This window comes from Perca flavescens, chromosome 7, assembly GCF_004354835.1.
Source record: "Perca flavescens isolate YP-PL-M2 chromosome 7, PFLA_1.0, whole genome shotgun sequence".
Classification (NCBI taxonomy): Eukaryota; Metazoa; Chordata; class Actinopteri; order Perciformes; family Percidae; genus Perca; species Perca flavescens.
In genome coordinates this window covers 14,670,114-14,695,115 of record NC_041337.1, presented here as the reverse complement: position 1 = coordinate 14,695,115, position 25,002 = coordinate 14,670,114, and the positions used below count along the sequence as shown (strand labels likewise).

Below are 25,002 nucleotides of genomic sequence, written 5' to 3'. Positions count from 1 at the left end.
TGTTCTCAGCTATTCAGTTTCAGTTTGCCTCATCAATTGCTCATTGATTTATTGATTTAAATTTATAAAAGTGACTTTATGAGACATGATTTTGTATCTTTTTTACAGCTCCAACACTGAAATGATCCAGGCATCATTCAACATCCCAAGTTCCAGTTAAATTTCTATTTAAAGTACGAGGTTGACCGCAAGAAAAGACATGAGGTAAGGACAAAATTCCTTGTAGCATGCTGATAATATGCTTAAAGGATACCGCTGATAGTTTTCTATATTTTTGCTATTTTCAACATATCCTGTGAAAAGACCAAAACCAATAATGGGTAATTTCACCCCTTTATATCTTCTAATTACCCTGTCTTTGGCACTCAGCCTTGAGCTCATACTGAAGTTTTAACTTTTTTAAAGGTCATTAGTTTTAGCAATCTACCTAATAAACTGGCAACTGAGTGTCTACTTCCATTTAAAGAAAAGGCTAAATCATTTCCTAAAACAGCTGGGCACTGTGGATTTTAGAAAGTGTTCAAATGCATTCATTGGAGACTATTTTCAGATGCAAATTTGGTGCACTGGTGAGTATTTATGACAGCAGGATGGTGAATGTGGGATCACCTCAAATAAATACAGCACTCATGTTCATTTTAATGTAGTAACACGTCAGTAGGGCAATGCTGTGGCTTATTAATGTGTTTTTGATAACACAAATAAATAAGCTATAGGCTATCAAGATTGGGCCACACAGTGAAAACTTATTAGAATGAATTAATTGACAAAAAGAAAAATATAGAATAAAACCAAACTTATCCATATTTTCTGAGTGCATCAATGGTCTAAAAATGGTTTAATGTAACTCAATCATGTCTCACAGGGCGCAAACTTTCCCAAGGGCGCAAATTCTGCAGGAGTTAACTTTGCGATGCCAGGCACTCGCAGCCAATGACAACAGGGGCTTTAAACAGGAGTTTGAGGTAAATAGTATGTTTTATGTTTTTTTTTAATTAAACTTGGATTAGATTTTGTGAAGCTAAACGTGTTTGTCATGTGTGCTAATGTCTTTGGCTCTGTGAAGGAGCTAGATGAAGTTGGCAAAAACCTCCCCACCCGAGCAGGGGACTCAGAGGCCAACAGAGAAAAGAACAGATACCCCTACATACTGCCATGTAAGTGCAAGACTTGTACTAGAACAGGTTGCAGCAAGTATTTGTGGAAATGTATGAGACTTTTCTTTGTCTGCTTTCTATCTGGTTATAGATGACCATTGTCGCGTCAGGCTGTCAGTCCAAAACTCCCAACCACACACTGACTACATCAACGCAAATTTTGTGCCTGTAAGAACTCATTCACCCCGTCAACCAAATTTATTTTGTCATTTTCATTACTCTGTCTGCTTAACCACCTCTCTGTCTGTCTACATCTGTTAATGACTGTGGGTCTGTATTCAGGGTGGAGGATCAGAAAGAGACTTCATCTGCACTCAGGGTCCTTTGCACAACACCATTGCTGACTTCTGGAGGATGGTGTGGGAGCAAAACGTCAGGATAATCGTCATGGTGACAGCTCTGAGACACAAGGACATGGTGAGAAAGACAGTTTGTGTGTGTGTGTGTGTGTGTGTGTGTGTGTGTGTGTGTGTGTGTGTGTGTGTGTGTGTGTGTGTGTGTGTGTGTGTCATTATATCATTTTATTTTAAAGGAATTGTTAGACATTTTGGGGAGTTTCTATCTGTGCAGGTTCTGTGTGATAGGTATTGGCCTCTGGAACGAGGCACAGTTAATCATGGACTGATCCAAGTGATGACAGTGACCTGCAAACAAGGTCCAGACTATTTCATCACCACCATTAACCTCAGACAGGTGAGCAAAATAAACAGCCATCATCCCCTTTGGTACCTTTAAACTGCTGCTGTTGACTTCTTTGTGGACGGACGGTACCAGTAATCAATCAAAGAAGACGTCCTTGTGTTTGGATTGAAGGCAAGTGTTTGTGTTTCAGAGAGCTTGTTCTACAGTCAGGATCATCACACAGTACTACTACCCTGCCTGGCCGGACCGGGGCATCCCTAAAGACTCATCCTCACTCTGTGCCTTCACTGAGCATGTGCGGCAGGAATTGGAAGCTATTCCACAACTGGGGCCGGCTGTGGTGCACTGCAGGTGTGACCTCTGACCTCCAGCCCATAAACCTCTTCTTCAGGAAAACCCTTTACTCTATGTTAAAACAAATGTGCCCCTTTTAGTATTTTTCCTGTAGAGTTTTCAGAGGTTTATCATTCAGATGGTCCACAAGACAGTGTTTAAAGTCTATACGCTCTTTGTGTGTTTCAGTGCAGGTGTTGGGCGTTCAGGGACATTTGTGACGTTGTTGTGGCTGATGCAGCTGTGTGCGAGGGGCATCCGGCCTGATATCCGGGCTGCTGTGGAGGATCTACGGCTACATCGAATGTGGATGGTCCAAAATCTGGTCAGTCCAGTAATGACACTCACATGCAGTGTTGGAAGAAATATTGAGATATTTTACTTGAGTAAAGGAAGCAAAAACTAAGTTTTAAAAATGTACTCTGTTACCAGCAAATGTCCTGCGCTTAAAGTGTTACTCAAGTAAAAGTCCAAAAGTATTAGCAGCAAAATGCACTTAAAGTATCAAAACTCAAAGTACTCGTGTAGATAGGTAAAGCTAATTTTATATTTTATACATCTCTGGGTTGTTTAATCTATAGTATAACAACGCTTCATATTTTATAAGTTGATAATGTTTTCTATGTAGAATAATTTTAAAAAGTAACAAACTATAGCAGTTAGGTAAATCTAGTGGAATAAGTAGTACAATATTTTGCTCTAGTGGAGTATAAGAAATATAAAAGTACTCAGGTAATGTACAAGTATCTCAAAGTTGTAGTTAGTAAACATACTTACTACAGCTGCACACCTGGACAGGGTCATCAGACATTTGTAAAATTTCATGTTTACTAAACATTTTTTGTAACTAACTTTACTTAGTTGTAAAAGAATATTCAGAAGTATTTATACCACGATGAAAACATAGGCCTACTTTATTACAAAGAAAGGTCTTTGCATTGAAAATATTGCTTGAGTAAAGTAAGTAATATATCAGTGTTTGGTTGTTTTAAAGAGTAGTTTGATACTGTGAGTGGGATGCTTCTTTCTTGCGAAGAGTTGGATGACAAGATCATTACCCTCATACTAGGAGGGGAAATATAAAGCTGCAGCCAGCAGCCTTTAGCTTAGCTTAGCATTAAAGTCCTGAAACAGCTCTCCAGTCTTTATGCTAAGCATGCTCAGCCAAGCTGCTGGAAGTATGAAATATGAGAGTGGTATCAATCTTCTAATAAACTTACTGTATAACAATGCATCAAACTCATATGCTGATCGAGAGCTTATTCTTTTAATTTGGAAGGTAACTAAGTATAAATGTTATATAAATGTAGTTGAGTGGCCGGTTAGCTCAGTTGGCAGAGCGGGCGCACATGTAGCCTGTAGAGGTTTATTCCTTGATGCAGAAGGTCCAGGGTTTGAGTCTGACCTGTGATGGTTTTCCTGCATGTCTTCCCCCTCTCTCTCCCCTTTCATGTCTGAGCTGTCCTCTGTCATGAAAGGTGGAAATGCCCATAAAAACAATCATACAAGTTAATCATACAATCTTGTGAACTATATAGTAGCAGAAGTACAAAAACAGTACCTCAGAATTATACTTTAATCATTTTTCCACCACTGCTTGGTGTCATAATTGTGCTTATTTAAAACATAAAATGTACTAAATATTCAGTTAAATGGACTGTATAAACTGAAGTATTAAGTTAAATTACTGTGTAAATGCACACCTGTAATTCACTCACATGTATTCCATTGCTTTCTTACGATGCCACTGACATACTAAATCTTATCTCCATACTCATGAACACCGTGCTCTCCTGTTTCATCCCAAACATGAGATCTTCATTATCCGCTCATTCCTTTGTGTTTACTCAGGAGCAGTACATATTTGTTCATCACTGTCTGCTACACTGGCTCAGTGGAGGAACCTCAACAAGGTGAGAATACAGAAATAAGCTCCCAGTGAGCAATAACACACACCAAATTCTGTTTCAGCACATGCAGCGTATAATTAGTCACTGTAAAGTAACATGACGTTTTGTAATTAGGCGGCTTCTCTTTCCCCAGCAGGCCACCAGTTCAGGGAGCCAGTTCAAAAACGAACCACCACAGTCAAGATCAACCCCACAGCTCCCCGGGCCGTTCAGGGAAGAGGCATCGCCATCGTCGGCACACAGTTCCATCAGCCCAACCACAGAGCACATTGCAGCAGATTTTGAACCCTAGGATGCTACTGAGGAAATTACTGCCTTCCTCATCACCGTTTAATCCAGGCTCACATGCTTCCTGAACTTACAAACTGTAAAGCTGAGAATACAAAAACAATCAATACAAAAAATATTATGCATGTCCTCATACAGCACCTAAGGTAGGACACTGCAGAAATAATGCTGTGTGCGCTGTATGACAACATGCCCTGCAGGTGAAAAACTGGTTGGACATGCACATACATGCTGGTGAAGAAACCTCAGACAAAACAGAAAAATGAAGGAAGTAACCTGCCAGTCAGGTCAAACCTGTTCCTCTACTATGAATTACTTACCATGAGATTTATGAGAACGAGGTGCTGCTCCCTTTGCATACAGATACATATAAATACTGAGGGTATACATTTTTTTCTTTGTTTGCCTCCACTATTGAAGTGATGCCGCTAGATGACTTTTATTTAGTTTTTCTTTGTGTGAAAAAATCATTGTGAATCATTTAATATCACACACTTCTAAGGATGCATGTGCAGAATTGATAGCGTACTTGCTAGAAAGGCCGACACATGGTATAGTGGCTGTACAAAAAAGGTCATGTTTCAAAAACACACAGGCACTGCCATTCTCCTTAAATGACTGAAACCCATTACAGTACATGTAGGAGCTATGAGTTTTATACATTATAGAACATAAAGGGCTAACCCCACTTTTAAGAGTCTTTCATCGGTCATGTAATAAACATGTATTATACAATAGATCCCTCTTCGGGTGAGTTTTAGGGTTTGTGAAGACAGGAGAGAGAAAGGCGGATCCAGCAGCAGTCAGCATCCTCCGCCCTCCCTCTGCCATGTCTCCACCATGTGGCACGTACTAGTAGCTGCAGGGTGAGTGGCGTTGCTGTGTTGTAACAATGTCTGTGTCCTGACGGAATTTAATGCTGCTGAGACAGTCCAACAGCAAGCAAGTAGCAATAACTAACAAGCAACTCATCTCCAGAGTTCGGTGTATCCACGTGGGAGCTGAGCTCAAGACAGAAGAGTGAAATTCCAAAAAAAAGAAGAAGCAAAAACAGGAGAACTCACACAACTTGAAAATTAGCTTTTAGCCTACTTTAGGCTACTAAATGCAGTCATAGTACCACTGTGTTTACTGTGACACTTTACAGAGACCAAGGCAGATGAAGGGCGGTAGAGCAACAAAAAGGGATGTCTATGAAAAGCAGCATAGCGCAGGCTAACCCCAGTGAAAATATATAGGAAATATATTACAGATTAAAACAAAAAACGGGAAAGGAAAATTCCAGACAATTGGTAAGGAGAACCAACAGTTAAAACATTTAAATTAGAGTTCAGGTCCAATAAGAAGATTAGACACTACATCCTTTGGCCAAATAAAAAAAAGAAACCAAAACTTGGTGTTCAGGTTAAGAGATTGCCCTCAATAAGACAAATTATCTGTATTAGTTGTATGTACAGTCTATGAATAAGATATGCTGACACATAATGAATATAAACATATACATGCCACCCTTAAAGACCACAAGAGGGTGTGAGAGAATAGAAAACGACTGATTATGAGCAATCAAAGGCTGGGTGTAGAGAGGAAGAGTCTAGTCCATTTATTGTTCTCCTCCGGTCCAACTAGTGCACGCTCTCCGACATGTTAATGGATTCCTGGATTTCACGGATGACGAGGATGCGGGCGAGCATCTGCTCCAGCTGTTCTTTTGGGATTGGTTGAGTAGAGTACCAGATGGGGCTGTTCGGAGCCACCACGGGCTCAGGAGTCAGGTAGAAGGTGTCATTGCGACCTTTAGCGCTCTGCGGACTGAGAGACAACACACTGTTAGCACATTCTCAAGATGCGCTTATTTACCAGATTTTCCCCATCTCTGCCTATAATACAATTATGTTAAGTAGTCTTTGTCTGCAACTGAGAGGGAGAGAAATCAGTGGAAAAGTGTGCTGTCATATCAAATTTGTGTGGCCAGCATTTCCTGTAGTCGCCACCGTTCCATTTGTCCTATTGAGATTAGGGCTGCAACTAACAATTATTTCGATTATGGATTTGGCAATTATACTGTATACTCCATTGATAGTTTGTGTGTTGTGCCAATGTACACTATGCAAAAAAATAAGCTAGCAATAACTAGTAAATGGCTGGCATTTTTGTTTGAAAGGTTTACTGCAACAATGAATCGATTATCAAAAGTAGTTGATTCATTTTCTGTCAATTGTCACAAGTTGTGCAGGATGCTGACATTTTTGTAGACAGCTTAAACCAAAGAAGTTAGTTTCTCTGCAAATTGTTAAGAGGCAGAAACATGAAAAAAATCATAAGCCGTTGAGGAGAAAAATGAAGTTATTATAAAACATCAATGTTTTTGTCAGTTGCCTAGCAACAGTGTTTTCACATGTTAACCACTTGAGTGCAATGTGTAATCCACAACCCATGTCAATAGCAAACAAGAGTTTTATTTAGGCAGCAGCAGCAATTCAAAAGAGAAAATCTGTCTCATCATGAAATGATAATAATAACCCTAACACTTGTCAGAGTATAAAACACTACATGGTCGTACAAAAAAGCATTTTTACCAGTTACGATATGACAAATACCGTTTCATTATTGTTGATATATTGGATTAATATTTCATTACACAAAACCACGTTTACACCTAAAGTTAAGTTTCCTGATAAACACTTTACCATTTGAAGAGGTAGAAATCGTAGAGCTTGATGGGACATCGCAGTGGATTCTCTGGGTCCTCCAGCTGCTCAGAGTACATGTCATCTGTGACTAAACAAAGAAATATGTACAAACAGATTAAACAAGGTTATTTTTTTCATAAAATGAGATTCCATCTCAGACACGACAGCACAAATCCAAATCATGTGCACTAGGGGTGGGAATCACCAGAGGCCTTACGATACGATATCATCACGATACTTACGTCACGATACGATATTATTGCGATTTCAAACATATTGCAATATTCTGCGATATATTGCAATTTATTACCTTTTTTCCAACTTCAAATTTTTCCCAATTTCAAATGATGTCCCCAAAAGGAAACTTTGTCAACATCTGTTTTATCTAAAAAGATACATTTCTCTGTTTGTTCATCTCACTTCAATTGTATTGCTGCAAAATCAGATTGTCAAGCAGACAAACTGACCAACACATATATCATAAAAGATCGATACTTGGCGTCTGTGTATCGATACAGTATTGCCACAGAAAATATTGCGATACTATGCTGTATCGATTTTTTCCCCCACCCCTAATGTGCACTCTTACCTTTCTGTCCTATGAACCTCTCAGTTGACTTTAGGTATCGGATGCTGGTGCTCTTGTCTTTGGGGTTGTTGGGACTCTTCCTGGTGTGTCTCAGCACCTTAGAAAAGGCCACTTTTAGATGCTGATCCACTGTCTTCAGGTGGAAATACCTGTTAAAGATATACAGTATATACATTAACTGATTTGGTCAGTTAGTGTTGATTCACAGCTATATGGGGGCAGAGGGGAGACAGAACTATAGCAGGTGTCTTGTGTAGATTTGTATTTTGCAGAAATGTGGGTTGGAAATTATTGGTGTGCAAAACATTTGCTTTTATGTACAGAGGTATGTATCACACAATATGACTGCATGTCAACGAAACTGTATGTGATGACTGTAAACGCAGTTCAACTCACTTGGTGTTGAAGAACATTAGAGTTGTGAGCAGCGTAGAGGGAGAGTGAGCTCCCAGCTGTTTACCTTCCCACAGCATCTCCTCTGTTACGTGACTGGGGATAATGTAACCTGGTAGGGGAGTTCAAGAGCAGATTATGAAGACCTTTCTGCTAAAAAAAACTTCAAAGACTGACACTCATGGGCTACTATACATACCAAAACCATTAAAGGCAATATGGTCTTAGTATTTCCATGTTAGTCTGTGCTGTGATACACTTGCAATGTGCAGCTGTATTATTTAGGAAAATACAAATAGATAGGATGGGGGAGAAAGAGTGATTGGTGACAACCCTAACACGGTAGGTTTGTGTATTTACTATTTTCACTGTACCTAGGGTTGAGTATCATTTGGATATTTTTCCAATAACAGTGCTAAAATGATACCTTTAAAAACGGTGCCTGAACCGAATAACTAGCGTGACATGCAGGGGTGCTCCTGTTGCTTCGTCCGTTTTGGAGCATCAGAGAGCAGGGCAGGCATTAAAGTTGCACCAAAATGAGGCACCGAAATCTGCGTCGCTATTCGGTCCGGTAGAAACCCGTCGTTAAGGCACCGGTGCTGTATAAGCACCGGGGCTTGGTACCCAACCCTAACTGTATCTGAGATAATATCAGTTGATAAAACGTTAAGGTGATTACAGAGGAACACGCATTGCAGATCCACACTAAATATTTGGAAAACTACTTTTGTCCACACCTAGCGGATGAATAGATTGTCTCCAAGGCTCCAGGATCTGGTGCAGACTGTGAGCGAAGCGGGTGTAGTACTGATCTGAGAAAACGTCATCCACACGACCATTATCAAACAGATACTGCAGGGAAAATTGGAGAAAGATGACTGCGGTCAAACAGTGTTTCCACATCAAAACTAAGTACCAACAGAGATAGAATGGACGTTGAATGAAGTGTGTGTGTGAACTTACTTTTTGTATACACAGAAATACATAGTAGAGAACATCAGCCTCATAAGACTCCCCATCCAACCCACGAGCCTCTGTTGTCATCAAGGAGAGACCCATGCAGAGCTCGGCTACTGCACATGACACCAAGTCCTCCTGGAAACGCAGCGCCTGGCGTCCTAAAACACACACATAACACATAATTCAGTGATTGGTTTGACAGAGAAGAGACAATGGTTATACAAATGTGCATCAACAAAATATTGTACACTATAATAAACATTGTGTATATGTACTTACGGCCAATTGGGGCCAGTTTGTTTTTGTCTGATTTTTCCAACTCTGCGTTTTTCTGCTGAGCCCAAAGCCGCCACACCTCCAGCCCCTCCTCTGGCTTCAGAGTGGCAGGCAGCAGCAGCTCCTGCACATGCACTTGTTGCTGACCTTGTCCATCTACCTCTGCTACCACTGTCTGACCCTGTACAGAACAGAATACAAACACACCAACAATGTTACCTCATGCAATTAAGAAATACGTGTCAATATGCGTATCTGGCCACACAAAAAAAGCATGCAAAACATAGCAACACCTGTGTGAGCACCTGCAGCTGCTGTGCATCCTGCCCCGACAGCCCCTGTGTGTGCAGCACCTGCTGCTGTGGATCCCAGATAAGAGACTGTGTAGCATTGGAGTAGCCCTGTACTGCCACTGGGATGTGGATGTTTCCATTCATCAGCTGGGCAGGGAAGAGTGTGTTTGCTGCTAGTGTGTGCACCACTTCTTCCTGGCCTCCCATTCCCCCGGAACTTGTTATGCTGGAAACGGCCTGCACTGTCTGACTTTGACTTTTCAGCTTGTCATTTTCGACAGTAACTTGTGTTGGCATCGTAGTCATTGTTGTAGTGTTTGGCCCCGTAACCTGCACTGTTCCATAGGCCTCCTGGGGAATGGCAATGTGTGTGACCTGTTCACGGCCTCCGGAACCAGCAGGAGCAGAATAAACAGGGATTGTCCAGGTCTCCCCTGTGGGACTGGTGATAGTGCCTGTAGCACTGTAAAGGTGGGAGCTGTCCACAGTTAGGAGGTCCGGCCGCAAGGACACGTAACTTTGCTGCTGGCCCTGTCCCTGAGGAATAGCGAGGACTGTTGCTACTTGCTGGCCAGGCAGGGCATAGGATACAGTGATGGGCATGTCAACCTTACGCTTCTTGGCTGGCTGGAGGACACCCGCTCCCTGTGATGTGGCAACGGTGGTTCCCAGTACCCTCCTCTCAATATTGTCGTGCTGCTGGGTGGGAGAAAGGGCCCCCACTGTCTGGATTTGAATATGTTGTCCTCCTGCAACAGCTGCCACCAACTGGGCTTGTAGCTAAAACACATGAGAAGAAGATGATAACTGGTAAAAAATTTCAGACTAACTAATGACAAAATTTGCAATTCTGCCAGGATGTTGTGTGTGTGTGTGTGTGTACCTGTTGGTGCTGCTCCTCGGTGAGTTCCCCTGGCTGAATCAGCTGTGCAGTAGTCACACCTTGGAGCTGTTGATGGGAGCCAGAGGGTACTTGGAGGACCTGACCCAGCATCTGACCTTGCTGCTGACCTTGGATCTGCACCTAAAATAAAGATAATAGGCCAAATTTAGTGGACCAAGGATTAAAATTAACAGGGTATGTGTGATAAACACAACACAAAGGTACAATAAAAAGCTCAAACCTGCACTATCTGTTGCTCTGTATTCTGTTGTACAGACTGCTGCTGAGACTCCTGTATCTGTTGCTGCTGCGGCTGGACCTGCACCTGAACCTGCATTAGAAAAGTGTCTGTCAGAGAGCTTCATTTCAAGAACAGAGCTCTTTAACAAATTGCTTTGTGATTTAATGTGCTGATTTACCGGACAAGCCAGCTCCAACAATGACCCTGCCACTTCTGTGCTGTCTGTGTAGATGCAGTTAGCCTCTTGTTGGTATACCATAGTGGTGGTGGTAGCTGTAGTATCTCCACCCTGCTGGCTAAACTCCTGCAGGGCATCTGGGCCTTTGCTGGCCAAAGACTCTAGGAACTCCTTCATGCGATGCTGAGGGATGCTCCGAGCTTTCTGTCTCACAAGCTCCTCATAGGAGCCTGTACCATCCAGGGAGTTATTCATTGCTGCTGACAGAGTCTTCTTCTATAGTAGGGATCTGAAGGAAGGCATAATTCATTTTGGAGTGTTTTAAATTAGTTGCAGACGTCTGTACATTCTATATCACCAAAGACTGACTATGAATAACATTCCAATAGTCCTGTCAAAACGTGTACGACTAAAACGCACTTGAAAGGTGAGGAGACAGCGACATGGTTATTGATGTAACAATTAACGGACACAAACGCTGCGCTGACATCAGTTGGAACTTTACAGTGTTTACAAACTGACCAACAGATCAGTGGCCAGTGGCACCACAGACATATGGCAATACGAAAGGGTTAAATCTATCCGACTGTGTACGAGCAGGGACAAAAGCGCGGCCACTTTCCAAATCCGATGCAGTATTCGAAGCAGCGATGGAAAGTGCTGCATAATGACAACATGCTAGTTTTGCACAGCAATCCGGCTACGATTATGTGCATAGTGGAATTGCTCTAGAACAGCTAGTCTAACAGCTGATTACACAACAAGCTAGGTTAGCCAGGTGTACGGCTAACGTTAACCAGCCGCGATGTTTGCAAATAATATCTAGCTAGCTACAGCTGTTTTTGGCAAAGTGTAATAATGCGACCATGTGCACAAACAACAACACAATAGCTAGCTACGTAGCAGGTTGTACATAAACAGAAAGCAACGGAAACTGGCGACTCTCTTGTCCGTAACGGTACACAGACTACATTTTTCTGGTCTCTCCAAAGCTAGCAAGCTAACGTTAGCAGGCGCGTAAGCTAGCTACCTCTCTTCCTTAAACGGGCCGAGACTCGAGCCGCCCACAAGCGCTTCTCTGCCCTCAAAACGGTGCTCCTCTTCCAACGAGCAGAGACGCGAAGTGCTAATGGTGTTTCTCTATGGCTGAATTATTCTTTATTTTCGTTAGATGGTCGGCTGTAATTTTTCTTTTTCTCAAATACTCATATTTCGCTGGGCGCCATCTTACAAGAGTACCCAGTTCTGACCAATAGGCAAGCGATTTGTAACTCTGTCGTGCTATCGCGGTATTTCCATCTTATGATATCGCGGTAACTGGCGCTTGCAGGATGATCCGTTAAAGACGACACACACAGGCAAAGTAGCCGTCAGGATTAGGTAGATGTCGGTCCACCTTAAAACACAGTTTTGCCAGACAGACGCGCTTAGTGGTTCACTAGCTTCTGAATCTTTTAAGGTAGTTCCAAAGAGATGCGCTGAATATTTGGGTGGTGCTCAAGGAGCAGTTGAGGGTTAATTCCCACGCACTACATTTCAGCGTGTTCTGCATTTCCCCCACTGCTCTTGTTTGGACCAAATATCTGCTGGAGTATTTATTTTAACTTGCTATTGCTTATTGGAAAAAGCTGAAAACAGGTTACATCTTTCTCTTTTACAGATTATAATGCATATATAACAATATTAAAAAGACAATTCCATATAACATTAAATACACCTGTTGGACAGACCAGTGTGTAATCATTAGGAGACATTATCAGACTTTATGACAACATGATCGGTCTGTATTTCAACATTTTAACATTACTTTTAAACCGACTAAAACTAATACACTCTCTAATACTTGTAGAGATAGAATTCCACTGTTTTGCTGCTGTAATTGAAAAAGCAGTTACTTAACACAACTGCCAAATCAGCCACAGAAACTAATGTTGCAAAATATATTAATATCATGATTATTAGCTTGGGATTGTGTGTGTTTTATTATAGCATAATACAGCTCACATATCTTGTATTCTTGGTTACAGTTAAGCAACACTGTACTATTTACTAAAGTTATTAGACTTTTCTTAGTGAAATCAGTGATTACCTTCAGGTAATCAAAATACCTATTACGGTCATCCACCCCTAGTTTGAATATTGTGTGATCAATAACCATAACCAAAATATCATCATAAACAAAGTCAAACATTTGATTCTAATAGTAAAATATCATGATTTAAAATATCACTGGTAGGAGAATGTTAATATCAGCTTCAGAAACTTCAGATTATTAACAAAGAGACATTGCAGGTTTTTTATTTTATATTATTTATTCTTGTCACCTGTCAAAATGACACATGTTCACCCCTCTGAGTCTAAAAAACACATTATGGTTTGGCAAGGATCTACCACCTTTGTAAGAAAGTCATGCATGCCATTTGAGAGCATCTCCTGTGTAACACCAGTTTCGAGCCAACATTACAATAATATACATGCCATCCTTGTTGAACAATGATCAGAGATGCATCCATTCAACAAAGAAGAAACACTGTAAGTGAATATTATTGCAGCAGATATAGAAAAATTAGTCAAGAGGACTCTTACACTGAGTGACCAAAGTTGAGATTGTGAGAAGTGATACTGCAGTAATTTTGTTTTCGCAGCCGACAATTATATTTTCCCAATTTCAGCAACACAGATCCATGAAAGAGAACTGCAGTTTAGAAAAAAATATGGACATGTAATTATTACGGTATCTTATCTGAGTCAATCTCAACTCGATCAGTCTGTGCCCTTGCTGATGTTACACATTAATTGATGCAAACAATTTGGACATGTATCTGTGGGCTCATGTGAAGCGGCTTGATCTCTGTCAATTAGATCTTCCCAGGGTCTTCTTTGAGGGTGACTGTTCTGTTGAAGACGAGCTGCAGTGAAAGAAAGATTACAGTCACACTTCACGCTCATTACAAAATGTTTTTTAAACCAGAGTAGATATAATAATAATAATTTCTCCAATGAACTAAAATATTGTGAAAGCTTTCATCAATAAGCATTTGTAATATAAACACAACAGTTTCAAAGTTGTTCAATCTTACTGTACCTTGTCTGCAGTGCTGTCGGGGTCCAGGGAGAAGTAGCCGACTCTCTCAAACTGGAATTTGTCAAAAACCTTTGCTCCCTTTACTGAGGTATCAACTAAGGCACTGCTGATCACATGCAGGGAATTCTAAATGACAAAAAGAAAACACATTAAGCAATCACTAAGCCCATTGAAAAAGCTCACTTGATCTAAACAGGCCTGCTGTCACAGGAGTGCAGAGGTACTTACAGGATTGATGTCACTCAGGAAGCCATTGGGCACTTCAGACGGATCCTCTGGATGTTTGTGCAGGAATCTACGAAGACAGTGAGACGTTTTGGTTAAGTGAGTTTTCTACATGGAATATCGATTGTGAGTGACAGAGAGTGGTTTTTGTGACTTACAGTCTTTCATAAAGGCGCACTTCACACAACAATGGCTGGCTGACCCAGTGGATGAAGGCCTTTGGTTTCTCTGCATTCTCAGAATTGCAACAGCTCACCTCGAGTTCAACCACTTTACCCTGAGTGTCCTGAGAAACAAACGAGATTTCAGCTGGACCAGGAAGTACACACACACACACACAGACACACAGACACACACACACACACACACACACACTTACCTTGATGACCTTCTGGACAGAGATGACATACCCAGCGTGCCTTAGACCTACAGGCTGTTCCGGAGTCAAACGCTTGTAACCCTTTTCCAATACCTGCAAAAGGAGAGGAGTCCATCATTATCCTCCGTCTGCACAAAGAAAGTATGCTACTTATACTGTAAGGGTATTTGAGTTTTTCTCTCTGACCTCTCTGAAGTCACTCTGTTCAATGAAGATTGTGTGTGTAAATGGGACTGTGTGGCTGCCCTTGGCTTCGTTGGCAGGAAAGTCTGGCACTCGTACTTCTGACTGAGACAGAAGAGGACGAAAGCAGGAATATTCAGCACCGGTGATTTGAAATATCATGCAAAACACAGACTATACATGGTATTACAAGTCCTCAGGGAGCACATGTATGTGTAATGTCTGCATATGTAAGTCATGCACATACCTTTGAGTTCGCAGGTAGGTTAGTTATGGTGACTTTAAGTGGTTCCAACACAGCCATGGCTCTGGGTGCCGTGTCGTTCAACACGTCCCTCACACACGATTCCAGAAGGTGGGGCTCTGTCGTCGTCTGGGAAACTGTGACTCCGACCTGCCAACAGATGCAACATATCATTACAGCACCGTCCTCATGCATTTAATTACTTCATCCACCACCCAAACACTCATCCTTCCTTTTATTCTGCATACCCGTGCACAGAAGTTGTTAATTGCCTCTGCTGGGAAACCTCTTCTCCTCAGCGCAGTCAGAGTGAAGAGTCGGGGATCGTCCCAGTCTCTGGAATTAACAAAGATACCTTCTACAGTTACCAAACCGATTCTATGTAGCCGGAAGACAGCTGTTGTGATTAAATTGCTGCACACCAAATCACAGTGAGAAGTACATATGGTTTGAATTCCCTCATGATGTTTGACTTGTCTATCTGTTGCAAGACATTTGTGTTGTTATTACAAGAAGTGGTTATAGCTTTTAATACACTTAAGTCCTGTTCAGACATGGAATTCATAACATTGCTATTAAATTGGTCTTTGGACATTTACAGGAAGAGTCATGTGCTTGTGCGATAGTATTAAAATGATCTCTAGTTATAATATAGTTAGTAGGCCCTTTTGTATATGCTATTTTTAGTAGTTGATGTTTACCTCATATAAATTGTAAACCTAAACTGCTGCAAAATTAAATGATTTAAGGACGATGTCTACTCACTAGATTGTATGGATTATTTTATTTCAGTGGTTTATTCACTTCTCCCTAGTTATCCCAGAAGCCCTGACGTTTACATTAAAGAGTTGCATGTCTGAAAGGGGCTTTAGTGAAAAAGTAAATATAAAACAGGGTAGTACGTAGGTAGGGATACACAGACCCAACTTTTTCTCTACTGACAGCTCTCTTTTCCAAAATTTAAAATCTGTATTCCACACTGCATGGAACTCATTGTGATCATTTTTACATAGGGTAACATAAGACCGGGGGTTCCAGGCACACGTTTTATAATTGACAAATGTTGAACGGTCACTTTTGCCTGACACCTATTCCGCTTAATAAGTATCAGTATAGTATAGTATAGTATAGTATAGTAGTAGGGCAAATACTCATCCTCCTAACAATGTCATATAAATAGTTAAAATAAATAATTAACAGACTAGAAACAAATTGCTATTTTACCTGACAACACCAGCCTCCACCAGTCTGATGATTTTCCTCTTTGACACGACAGTGTAGGTGAGGTTCAAGCGGCCATATTCCCACTGAACTGGGCAGTATACATCCAGAGCATTACACAGCCAGTAATATGATGAACGCCTGTCACAAACACAAAAGGAAACCAAAACGGACAGTGAACATAACGATGCATTTGTGTTTCGAGCTACGACAGATCACCAAAGATCAGAAAGAAAAGTACCTGGCCTGAAACTCTTTGGTACAGAGGGAGTGTGTGATATTTTCAATGGAGTCACACAGACAGTGGGTGTAGTCATACGTGGGGTAGATGCACCTGCAGAGAAACCGAAGACACAAGAGTAAAATAAGAACACAGCTTGTTGCGTGAACAAATGTATTTAAATAAAAATACCTGGCTTAAAAAGTACAGCAGTTTGTGTTCTCATACCATTCATCCCCTGTCCGATGATGTGGCGTGTATTTGATTCGGTACGCCACGGGGTCCATCTTCCCGTCCTCCATGACCATCTTCATCCTGAGCGTAGCCTCTCCCTCAGCAAACAGACCCTTTTTCATCCTCTCAAACAACACCAGCGACTCCTCAATGGGTCGGTCTCTCCAGGGGGACGGAGGAGCGTTATGGCCCTTCAGTTCCTCCCCTTTCTGGTGGCACACGTACGCGTGACCCCTGAAGGCAGACAAAGAAAAGAATCAGACATCATCTACTGGCTTGTGCACATTTATCAACATGTACACATGGTTTGGACACCCACCTGCGAATTAAATCCACAGCGAGGTCGTAGAGTTGCTGAAAGTTGTCGGATGCATGCGTGACAGCATGAGGTTCGTAGCCTGTGGAATACAGTAATATTGATAAGAAACTTAATGAATGTGGAGCGTACCTGAAGCTTTCATCAGATCACAAAAGGCATCAATCAACAGAGTCAAACTCACCAAGCCACTCCACCATGTCCTTGATACCAGTGAAGTATTTCTCCTCCTCTTTCTCTGGATTTGTGTCATCATACCTCAAGAAACAAATTCCATTGTTTGCCTACAAGAAGAGACAAGGTTTAAAGAAATCTGCTGCATCAGAGAGGATTAAACTGCTTATGTGACGGAGGAGAAAAAGACACCTACCTTTGCATAACCAAAATTAAAGTTGATAGCTTTGGCGTGTCCAATGTGAAGGATACCGTTGGGCTCAGGAGGAAAACGAGAACGTATCTAAAAGGAATTTTGTAAATGGAAAGGGGACAAATCAATATACATAATCATTTTGAAGTTATCCAAAAGTAACACATATAAAGTTTGTACCTGTCCACCAGTGATCTCCATGTGCTTTTTAAGCAAGTCCATTGTTTTTGGTGTGACCACATAGCCCTCAGTTTTATAGTTCTCTCCTGTATGATGGAAAGTGAGGATGAAAGATCAACATGCTTAGTAAGTAAATCCTTTAAAATTGCTCTAAATTGAGTGTGAAGAAGTAAAAAAAGGTCGGCCAGCAGAAATGCAACTGCATCTAATTGTTCAGGTGGTTCCTTCTTACCTGGTTTATGGAACTTCAGAGCTTCTCCTCTGAGCTGCTCCATAAGTGACTTTCCCTCCCCAGTCATCGCCTCGCCTAAACAACCAACAGCCTCAGTTAAAAACAAACAAACAAACCAACTACCTGTCACTTCAACCTTCTGTCTACTTCGTCTGCCGCTTACCATTCACTGCCGCCACCTCCTCTTTCTTTGCCTTTACCTCATTCTCTGTGACTTTAGCTTTCTGGGGCTGCAAAACAACTGGACATTAACCACAGATGAAACCAAAAGATTAAGTGCAGTGATTTGAGGAATAGTTAGACATTTTGGAAGATAAAAAAAGTTATTTGCTTTCTTGCAGAGAGTTAAATGAGAAGGTCAATAACACCGTCATATCTGCATGATAAATGTGAAGACAGAACCAGCAGCCAGTTAGCTTAGCTTAGCATACAGACTAAGGAAGCAAGGGGAAACAGCTAGCCTGGCTCTGTCCAAACAGGGAAGGTTATGTGTCGGACCATTTCTTGGCTGGGCACAGGAAGAAAAGGAATAAGCATATTTTCCAAAACGTCAAACTAATTCCTTTAAAATAATGTGCGTTACCTTAGGTTTCTTTTCCAGGTCAGCCTCTGTCTTGGGTCCTAAGAGGTGTAGGACCTTTAAGACAAAAGTCAGAGTTAGTTACAGTACACAGTGAGAGTAACCAAACAACCTCAGATGCAAATATATAATAATAATGACACACACACTACTTCTAACAATATTCTCTATGTCAAAACACACCTGCATGTCCACCTCATTTTTGACGACCTTTCCATCAGCCCATTTAAGGGCAGAGCGTGCCTCTCCTGAAACGGACACAAAAGCTCAGTGCGACATTCTGTCTGTCTGTTAAGCTTTAATGGTTTCAAACATATTTTACTAGGCATCATACCCATCAGCAGTCCCATGTTGAAGTGGTACCTCTCCTTTAACAGCTGTTCCTTGTGCTTCTTGATCACCGATTCAACCTGCACAACATTCCACTGTCACTGAACACACCAGTAAAGCTGGTAATAAAGACACACTTCTGGGCAACGTAAGCTCATGCACTTACTCCATCCTCAATTTGCTCCGGTGTTATGACAACGCCCACTCCACATGCTTCTTCAAACTCCCTCTGGTTGATGGGGTCCTGAGGATGACTCTTCACAAATTCAAGTGCAGCTGCAAAAAAAGAGGGAGGAGACATTGATGGAGCAGGAAGGCACATAAGTCAGCAGCCGGGGGCAGTGACAAAAAGCCGCGGTCAAGTCGGACAGTTTACAGCCGTTTACAGCAGCTTTCAGGCTGAACAGGAAGGCCCAGAAACACATCCAGTTAGGTCTGATTCCGAGTTAATAAAATCTTATCAGACCCATATATCAGTCTCCAGTGGTTTTTAGTATGACAGAGTAGCTGTTAAAATGCTCTACATGCAATCTGTTGCTGATGTTAATAAACAACAGACTGTAGATGATCCATAATCTGAACATATTTAGTCTCTCTGACTTCTAAACTCACTATCAGCCACACTAACGTTATACGTGTTCTGTACAGAATAAACCTTTAAATCAAACAAACAGTAATTAAAATCCCTCCAATTCAAACCCCAAATCCCAGGATGCCCTGGGTCCGCCTGGGTCTTGCAGTCGTTGAAAAGCAACTGCGCTGCCTGCGTCTCAAACCTGCGGCCGTCTTGATCTCGTGAGGTTATCGTTTCCCATGTGTGCATGACGTCAGAGCAAGTCAGGATCAAGTCGGACACAAATCTAACCGGCATGCATTGGGCGGCGATCGCCGTGATCGATTCTGCACAGACCTGGCCCATCTCGAACAGGCCTATTTTCTCCAGTCATTCATGTCCACAAACCTATCTCATTCATTTAGACAGTCCATATAGTCAAGGCTGGCATTCATCCATTCTGCTTTCTCCTATGCTCTCAATGCTTTCCTAGCCTCCTTCAGAGGCTGTGGGATCCTGACATTTTTTTACTGCACATTTTATATTCATCAAATGTATTGTATCCCAGACTTTGTTGGCACACTGCCAAATTGAATTGCATATCATGTTGAAATAATGATTTAAACCTTGTGTCCTGGCTGAATGTGGGTATTCAGTATTTTGTGTGTGGGTAGTGGCGGGTGAATAAATGCCATGGACTTCTTAAAATGTCTTTCTTATGTCAGGGAACATTGTGGAAAATTACTGAAAGATTAATGTTAAAATATGTCATGTTTACATTTTGGTTATAATCTAGTGAAATAAGTAATTGTGCAATAGTGTGTATTTTTTATAATTAATATTGTACAGTGTGTATTATTTTATGCTGCTCCTTTAATTGCCTTTCTTTGTGCAGTTGAGTCTGAGAGATATGCACAATTATTCCAATTTATGTGTACTGTCCTGTACCTGTGCAAATGTCAATACATTTCATGAACTTGATCTGTCAGCTTGCAACATGTCAAAGATGTCAGAACTTACCTGCCAGCTGTAGCTCTGTGGTGATTTTGCACTGAACTATGCAGTCTGAAAGGAATGCCAGGCGTTTGGTGTCTTTAAGGCGAGATGCCATACTGTACAGCAATGTGCCCATGGCTTTGTCCACCCCTGATGCCCCACGGACTCGCTGGGCCTTTTGAAAGCAACGAGAAAAGCCCATAATTAATCGTTTTGTCCTTTAAAATGTGTGTATGTCAATAGCTAATGAACGGTGTTACAGTCAGACAGGGAAGTGTTACTATTTTCCTTATCTTAACCGTGGGCCGATTGTCTGCAAACAGCCTTTGGCATGTGAAAATGAAAGTATAGTGGCCCAGCCTGTCACAACTACTCAAAAGTTATGAGAAACGTATCCAAAAAGTAGGTAACGTTACCTCTGACCCCATATTTAGAGCTCACTTAAAGTAAAGAAGAAATAAGGGTGGATACAAGTGAGTTTCAAGATAGTGAATATCAGTCACATTTCTGATTTCACAGCTGTCCCTCCAGGAACTTGAGCTCCCCCATATCATACGTTGGGTCGTACCTGAACAATTGCGTCCTTCAAGGCGGAACTCAGCGCTTCATTTTTCAGCGTTTCTTTCGCTTTCTGCTCACTGAGCCCAATGGAAGTGAAAAGTGCCACCGTATCTGCCATTTTTCCACCGATCGGAACCACTCAGACACGCCACCGCCACACACAAGTTTTCTTCTCGGAGAGAGAGCGAGGAGGGGACGACTTCCTGTACACCTCAAAGAAAAAAAGAGTACAAAAATATTAGCCAATAGAAAATCGCGGGCACGGATGGCATTGACCAATCGTGAATGAGCTTGATTGAAGTCACCGCCCACTAAGAGCAAGAGAGCCAATCAGCAGTTGTGTTGACATCAGTACTGGAGGGGCTACCGGAATCTGAGAAATGTTGCATCAGATTGACATTACAGTGATTTGGGCTAAAAATTAACATGAAGTTAGGACTATAACCACATTTTATTTGTACGAAATAACATTTCGAATTACAAATATCTAAACTTTGCACTTTTTCTTTTCAAATATGCGCAGCTTTGCATCACGGTGTAAGGTCTTTGTTGTCCATCATCATTATCGACGTTAGCTAAAACAACTCCGCGAAAGATATTTACTCTGGCTGTTGTAAACATGAACTCATAGCATGAACTGTACTTAGAAGTTGTAGCTTCCCGTTTACATTAAGGTGTAGGGTTTGTTTTACGCTGCAACATCTACTCTAATCACACTAAGATTAGTTTTATAATGTCGGGACACTGTGGTTGGTCAGTGTAACGTTACGCTTGTTTTAGCTAACCTCTGAACAGTCAGCAGAGTAACTGTTAGCATCAAAACAGGTAAGTTATGGCCAAACATGCGGTACTGTCATCGGGGTCAAAAATGTGGAGATCTCTGGCCTGTGCAAAGTCGGAGCTGAGTCTTGATCTCACTCTTGCATGTGGACAATCTTTCCGGTAGGTTGGTCTAGCTCAGATGTAACGTTAGTCTCATGATCAACAGGAGAGTTGCTGGACATAACTAATACAATTTAAATCGTGTATGTGTCTTTGTATAAACGCATTTCAACCCACAGATGGAGAGAAACCGCAGAAGGCCACTGGACCGGAGTGATGGGAGGACGAGTTTGGACACTGACTCAAACAGGTGACATTCTTTGGTACCACGTTTACAAAAACCATGAAAAAAACAGGCAGGTGGGTGGAAGTGAGAGGGCTGGTGTTTCTCTACAAATGGAAAACAAGTCAGAGAAGAGGTTCAAAGGAGCTTTGAAGAAGGAAGAGGAGGAGCCGGTGGCCTTGACTTCAGTGCAGGACACTGAGGAGGAAGAAGAGATGCTGAGAGACTACTTCCAGCTGAATGTGAAGCTGCTGGATCTCTACAATGAATGGGGAGTAGCAGACCCTCACTTTAAGTGCATTGCAGACATCTTCACAGGTCAGTGTGTGTGTGTGTGTGTGTGTGTGTGTGTGTGTGTGTGTGTGTGTGTGTGTGTGTGTGTGCGTGCGCATGCATGCTACCACTTATTAATACATTACTGTAAGTAATGACTAAGCCAATATTTGTTGGTGTCTTAAATATATTGTTTGGTCTCTCCCCAGGAGTGCGCATGCTGCGCCAGGACCCCACTGAATGCCTGTTTTCCTCCATTTGCACCTCCAACAACCACATATCTCGTATCCAGGGCATGGTGGAGAGGCTGTGTCAGGCTCTGGGCGCCCCGCTGTGCCAACTGGATGAAACCTCCTACTACAACTTTCCTTCCCTGTCTGCGCTTGCAGGTACAATATTCTTTCTTTGACAAATGAAATCATCTGCATCATCAAGCAAAGCCTAGGGCTGAAACGCGTCCTTTTGGTCTCCTGCTGTGCATTATTAAAAGCATGGTATACTTATTTGTGAGTGCTTATGACTTTATTTGCCTGTTTTATGATTTTTGGGTCGGCACCCATTAGACTCTAAAGATAGTTGAGTTGAGCACAGCAGTTCTTTTGTTTAAACTACATTCCTTCACCACAGACCTATACCACTGTTTTAAAATCTTTTCTTTGTATCAGTGGTTCAGGGTAGAGCTGGGCGATATGAAGAAAAACAGATCTCACGATATCTTTGACCAAATACATCAATGGCGATATTGCAGCGATATGGTAGAGTTGACAATTTGTGCTTTCAGATTTTTGATAAATAATCATCAGTAATATGGATATAATAAGTGGAGCTAAGTGGGTACAGGCAAATAATAGAACAGATATAACAGTCAATCACTTTACTGTGATGCAGCCTTTAAAACCAGGAAAAGAAAACACTTGTCATTTTACAATATTCAACATTTAGGGCCATATCTAGTCTCATATATCGATATAATATCTATATATGTATTGCACAGCCCTAGTTTAGGGTTTACAACTGCATCAGATCTCTTGGGTCCTCAATTATATTATTCCCCCTCCACTTTTGCTATAGCCAGGAGGCCTTGACCTTTACTCTGGCCAATGCAACAATATTTTCAACCTAAGTCATGTTGCAGAATAGAAATAAATGTCCTCACAACCATTGCCTATCATTGCAAATCCACATTTTACAGGGGTTTGATGACTATCCAGCAGTAAGTAAGATAATAAGATCAGTGCTTTGGTTGATAGCTGAGTGGTACATAAATCTCGATGCAGGTTCTATGACAAATATGTTATTACTCTGTCTTTTTTTTGTGTTTATTTCTTCCTTCAAGTGCCTACATTTTCCATGATGTATGCATGCTGAGAATCATGTTCACTAACCATTGTCATCATAATTGTGTTGTTTTTCTACATTGCACTTGACAGACAACAGCGTAGAGGCGTGTCTCAGGGATCTCGGTTTTGGATACAGGGCTCGGTTCCTTCAGCAGAGCGCAAAGCAGATTTTGGACACCCATGGGCTCCATTGGCTTGAAGGTCTACGCCGTGTCCCATATCTGCTGGCCCGTGATGCTCTGCGTACTCTCCCTGGTGTAGGCACCAAGGTAGAGTAGGAAAATAACCTGTTAGCCTCTTATATTTTTCATGAACTTGTTACAGAAACATGTAATCAAGGCTATGTGTCTCGCTGTAGGTGGCAGACTGTGTATGCCTGATGTCCCTGGATAAGGCAGAGGCCGTACCCATAGACACACATGTGTGGCAGATTGCTAAACGTGACTACAACTATGCTTCTGGCAACGGACAAAAGAGCATCACAGCTAAACTTCACCAAGATATTGGTTAGTATTCACCCACCTTATCAGTAGTATGTTCGTTCTGATTGTAAACACTGACTAGTGGTTCTATTTAATCCTAAACACAATCCGATGTCCAATGTAATATTGTTTCACAGGGGATTTTTTCAGAAAACTGTGGGGTCCTTATGCTGGTTGGGCACAGTCGGTGAGTGTTATCCGTCAGTGTCTGTCTGTGAGTTTCTGTCATGTCTCTTCCAATCTGTCTGCTATAACCACTGTGTGGTCTTTATCTGTTTTAGGTGTTGTTTTGTGCTGATCTCAAGAAGTTCCAAAAGCTGAAAGAAATGCCACATCTGAAACGGCCGAAGAAAGAGGAAAATGATAAAGAAGAACTGAGGATGGCATGCAAGAAAACAAAAATTAAGACAGAAGAAAATGGAACTGTGAAGAACATGAAAACCAAGTCAGCACATCACAAGAAAGCAAAGACTTCTGAATGAGAGAGTTATATAAGGTAAACAAGCTTCTTACATCAGGACTCACATCAGATCACAATACCACATTTTTTTCACACACTTTGGCTAGCCTCATTTTAAAAAACCTATTGGAATGAAATATATAAACTGTATTTTTGTCATGGTATAAAACAAATTATTGTAAGAAGGTTCTTAGGGTTTTCATTTACATGTTTTTTACCGTGACCTCTTGTCATGTTTACTTTCTTATGAGTCCACTACGACAGTACAAATACAGCACACTGGTGGCCTTTGTTTTGGTTTTTACAATAAAGACAAAATAACTTATGTGCTAATGTTTTGTGTACAGTATGTACTGTATTTTAAAAGAAGCTCTCATTCCTGATAAATGTTGCCAGACGAGGCCCCTAGGTGGCAGTATGCATTGAAAGATATTGCTCTGCAAGATAATATCTCATAGTGGGCCATTTGCTATATATATATATATATATATATATATATATATATATATATATATATATATATATATATATATATATATATATAAAAATTCAGATAATGTATACAAATTTCACTATTTCCCTGGGTGAATACTTTCTGCC

General features: G+C 41.4%; 3 protein-coding genes across 4 annotated transcripts; 1 reads left to right on the top strand and 2 right to left on the bottom strand.

Annotated features, from left to right (window-relative positions):
• Positions 1 to 5,012: 5,012 nt before the first annotated feature.
• Positions 5,013 to 12,180, bottom strand: LOC114559279 (glutamine-rich protein 1). 2 transcript variants are annotated; one of them, XM_028583860.1, is made up of 12 exons: positions 11,867 to 12,180; positions 10,837 to 11,125; positions 10,659 to 10,748; positions 10,418 to 10,558; positions 9,547 to 10,314; positions 9,245 to 9,422; positions 8,969 to 9,123; positions 8,743 to 8,857; positions 8,006 to 8,114; positions 7,610 to 7,758; positions 7,018 to 7,108; positions 5,013 to 6,139 (listed from the first exon to the last, which is right to left on the bottom strand). In XM_028583860.1, exons 2-12 carry the CDS (start codon positions 11,089 to 11,091, stop codon positions 5,953 to 5,955), a joined length of 2,238 nt encoding a protein of 745 aa, XP_028439661.1. In that variant the 5' UTR covers positions 11,092 to 11,125; positions 11,867 to 12,180; the 3' UTR covers positions 5,013 to 5,952. The 2 variants fall into 2 exon arrangements, with proteins under 2 accessions (XP_028439661.1, XP_028439660.1); XM_028583859.1 differs by having other exon boundaries at positions 9,535 to 10,314; positions 11,867 to 12,179.
• Positions 12,181 to 13,127: 947 nt separating this feature from the next.
• qars1 (glutaminyl-tRNA synthetase 1) lies at positions 13,128 to 20,953 on the bottom strand. The gene is made up of 23 exons (XM_028581814.1): positions 20,750 to 20,953; positions 20,206 to 20,356; positions 18,799 to 18,908; positions 18,637 to 18,712; positions 18,486 to 18,550; positions 18,306 to 18,359; positions 17,886 to 17,952; positions 17,723 to 17,797; positions 17,491 to 17,576; positions 17,314 to 17,400; positions 17,128 to 17,227; positions 16,947 to 17,025; positions 16,622 to 16,861; positions 16,415 to 16,507; positions 16,177 to 16,314; positions 15,201 to 15,288; positions 14,956 to 15,102; positions 14,712 to 14,813; positions 14,526 to 14,618; positions 14,305 to 14,432; positions 14,150 to 14,216; positions 13,922 to 14,047; positions 13,128 to 13,745 (listed from the first exon to the last, which is right to left on the bottom strand). Exons 1-23 carry the CDS (start codon positions 20,858 to 20,860, stop codon positions 13,695 to 13,697), a joined length of 2,334 nt encoding a protein of 777 aa, XP_028437615.1. The 5' UTR covers positions 20,861 to 20,953; the 3' UTR covers positions 13,128 to 13,694.
• Positions 20,954 to 21,114: 161 nt separating this feature from the next.
• Positions 21,115 to 24,729, top strand: ogg1 (8-oxoguanine DNA glycosylase). Its single transcript, XM_028581815.1, has 7 exons — positions 21,115 to 21,684; positions 21,804 to 22,165; positions 22,330 to 22,509; positions 23,551 to 23,729; positions 23,819 to 23,966; positions 24,080 to 24,129; positions 24,224 to 24,729. The coding sequence occupies exons 1-7, from the start codon at positions 21,575 to 21,577 to the stop codon at positions 24,422 to 24,424; spliced, it is 1,230 nt and encodes a 409-aa protein (XP_028437616.1). The 5' UTR covers positions 21,115 to 21,574; the 3' UTR covers positions 24,425 to 24,729.
• Positions 24,730 to 25,002: the final 273 nt, after the last annotated feature.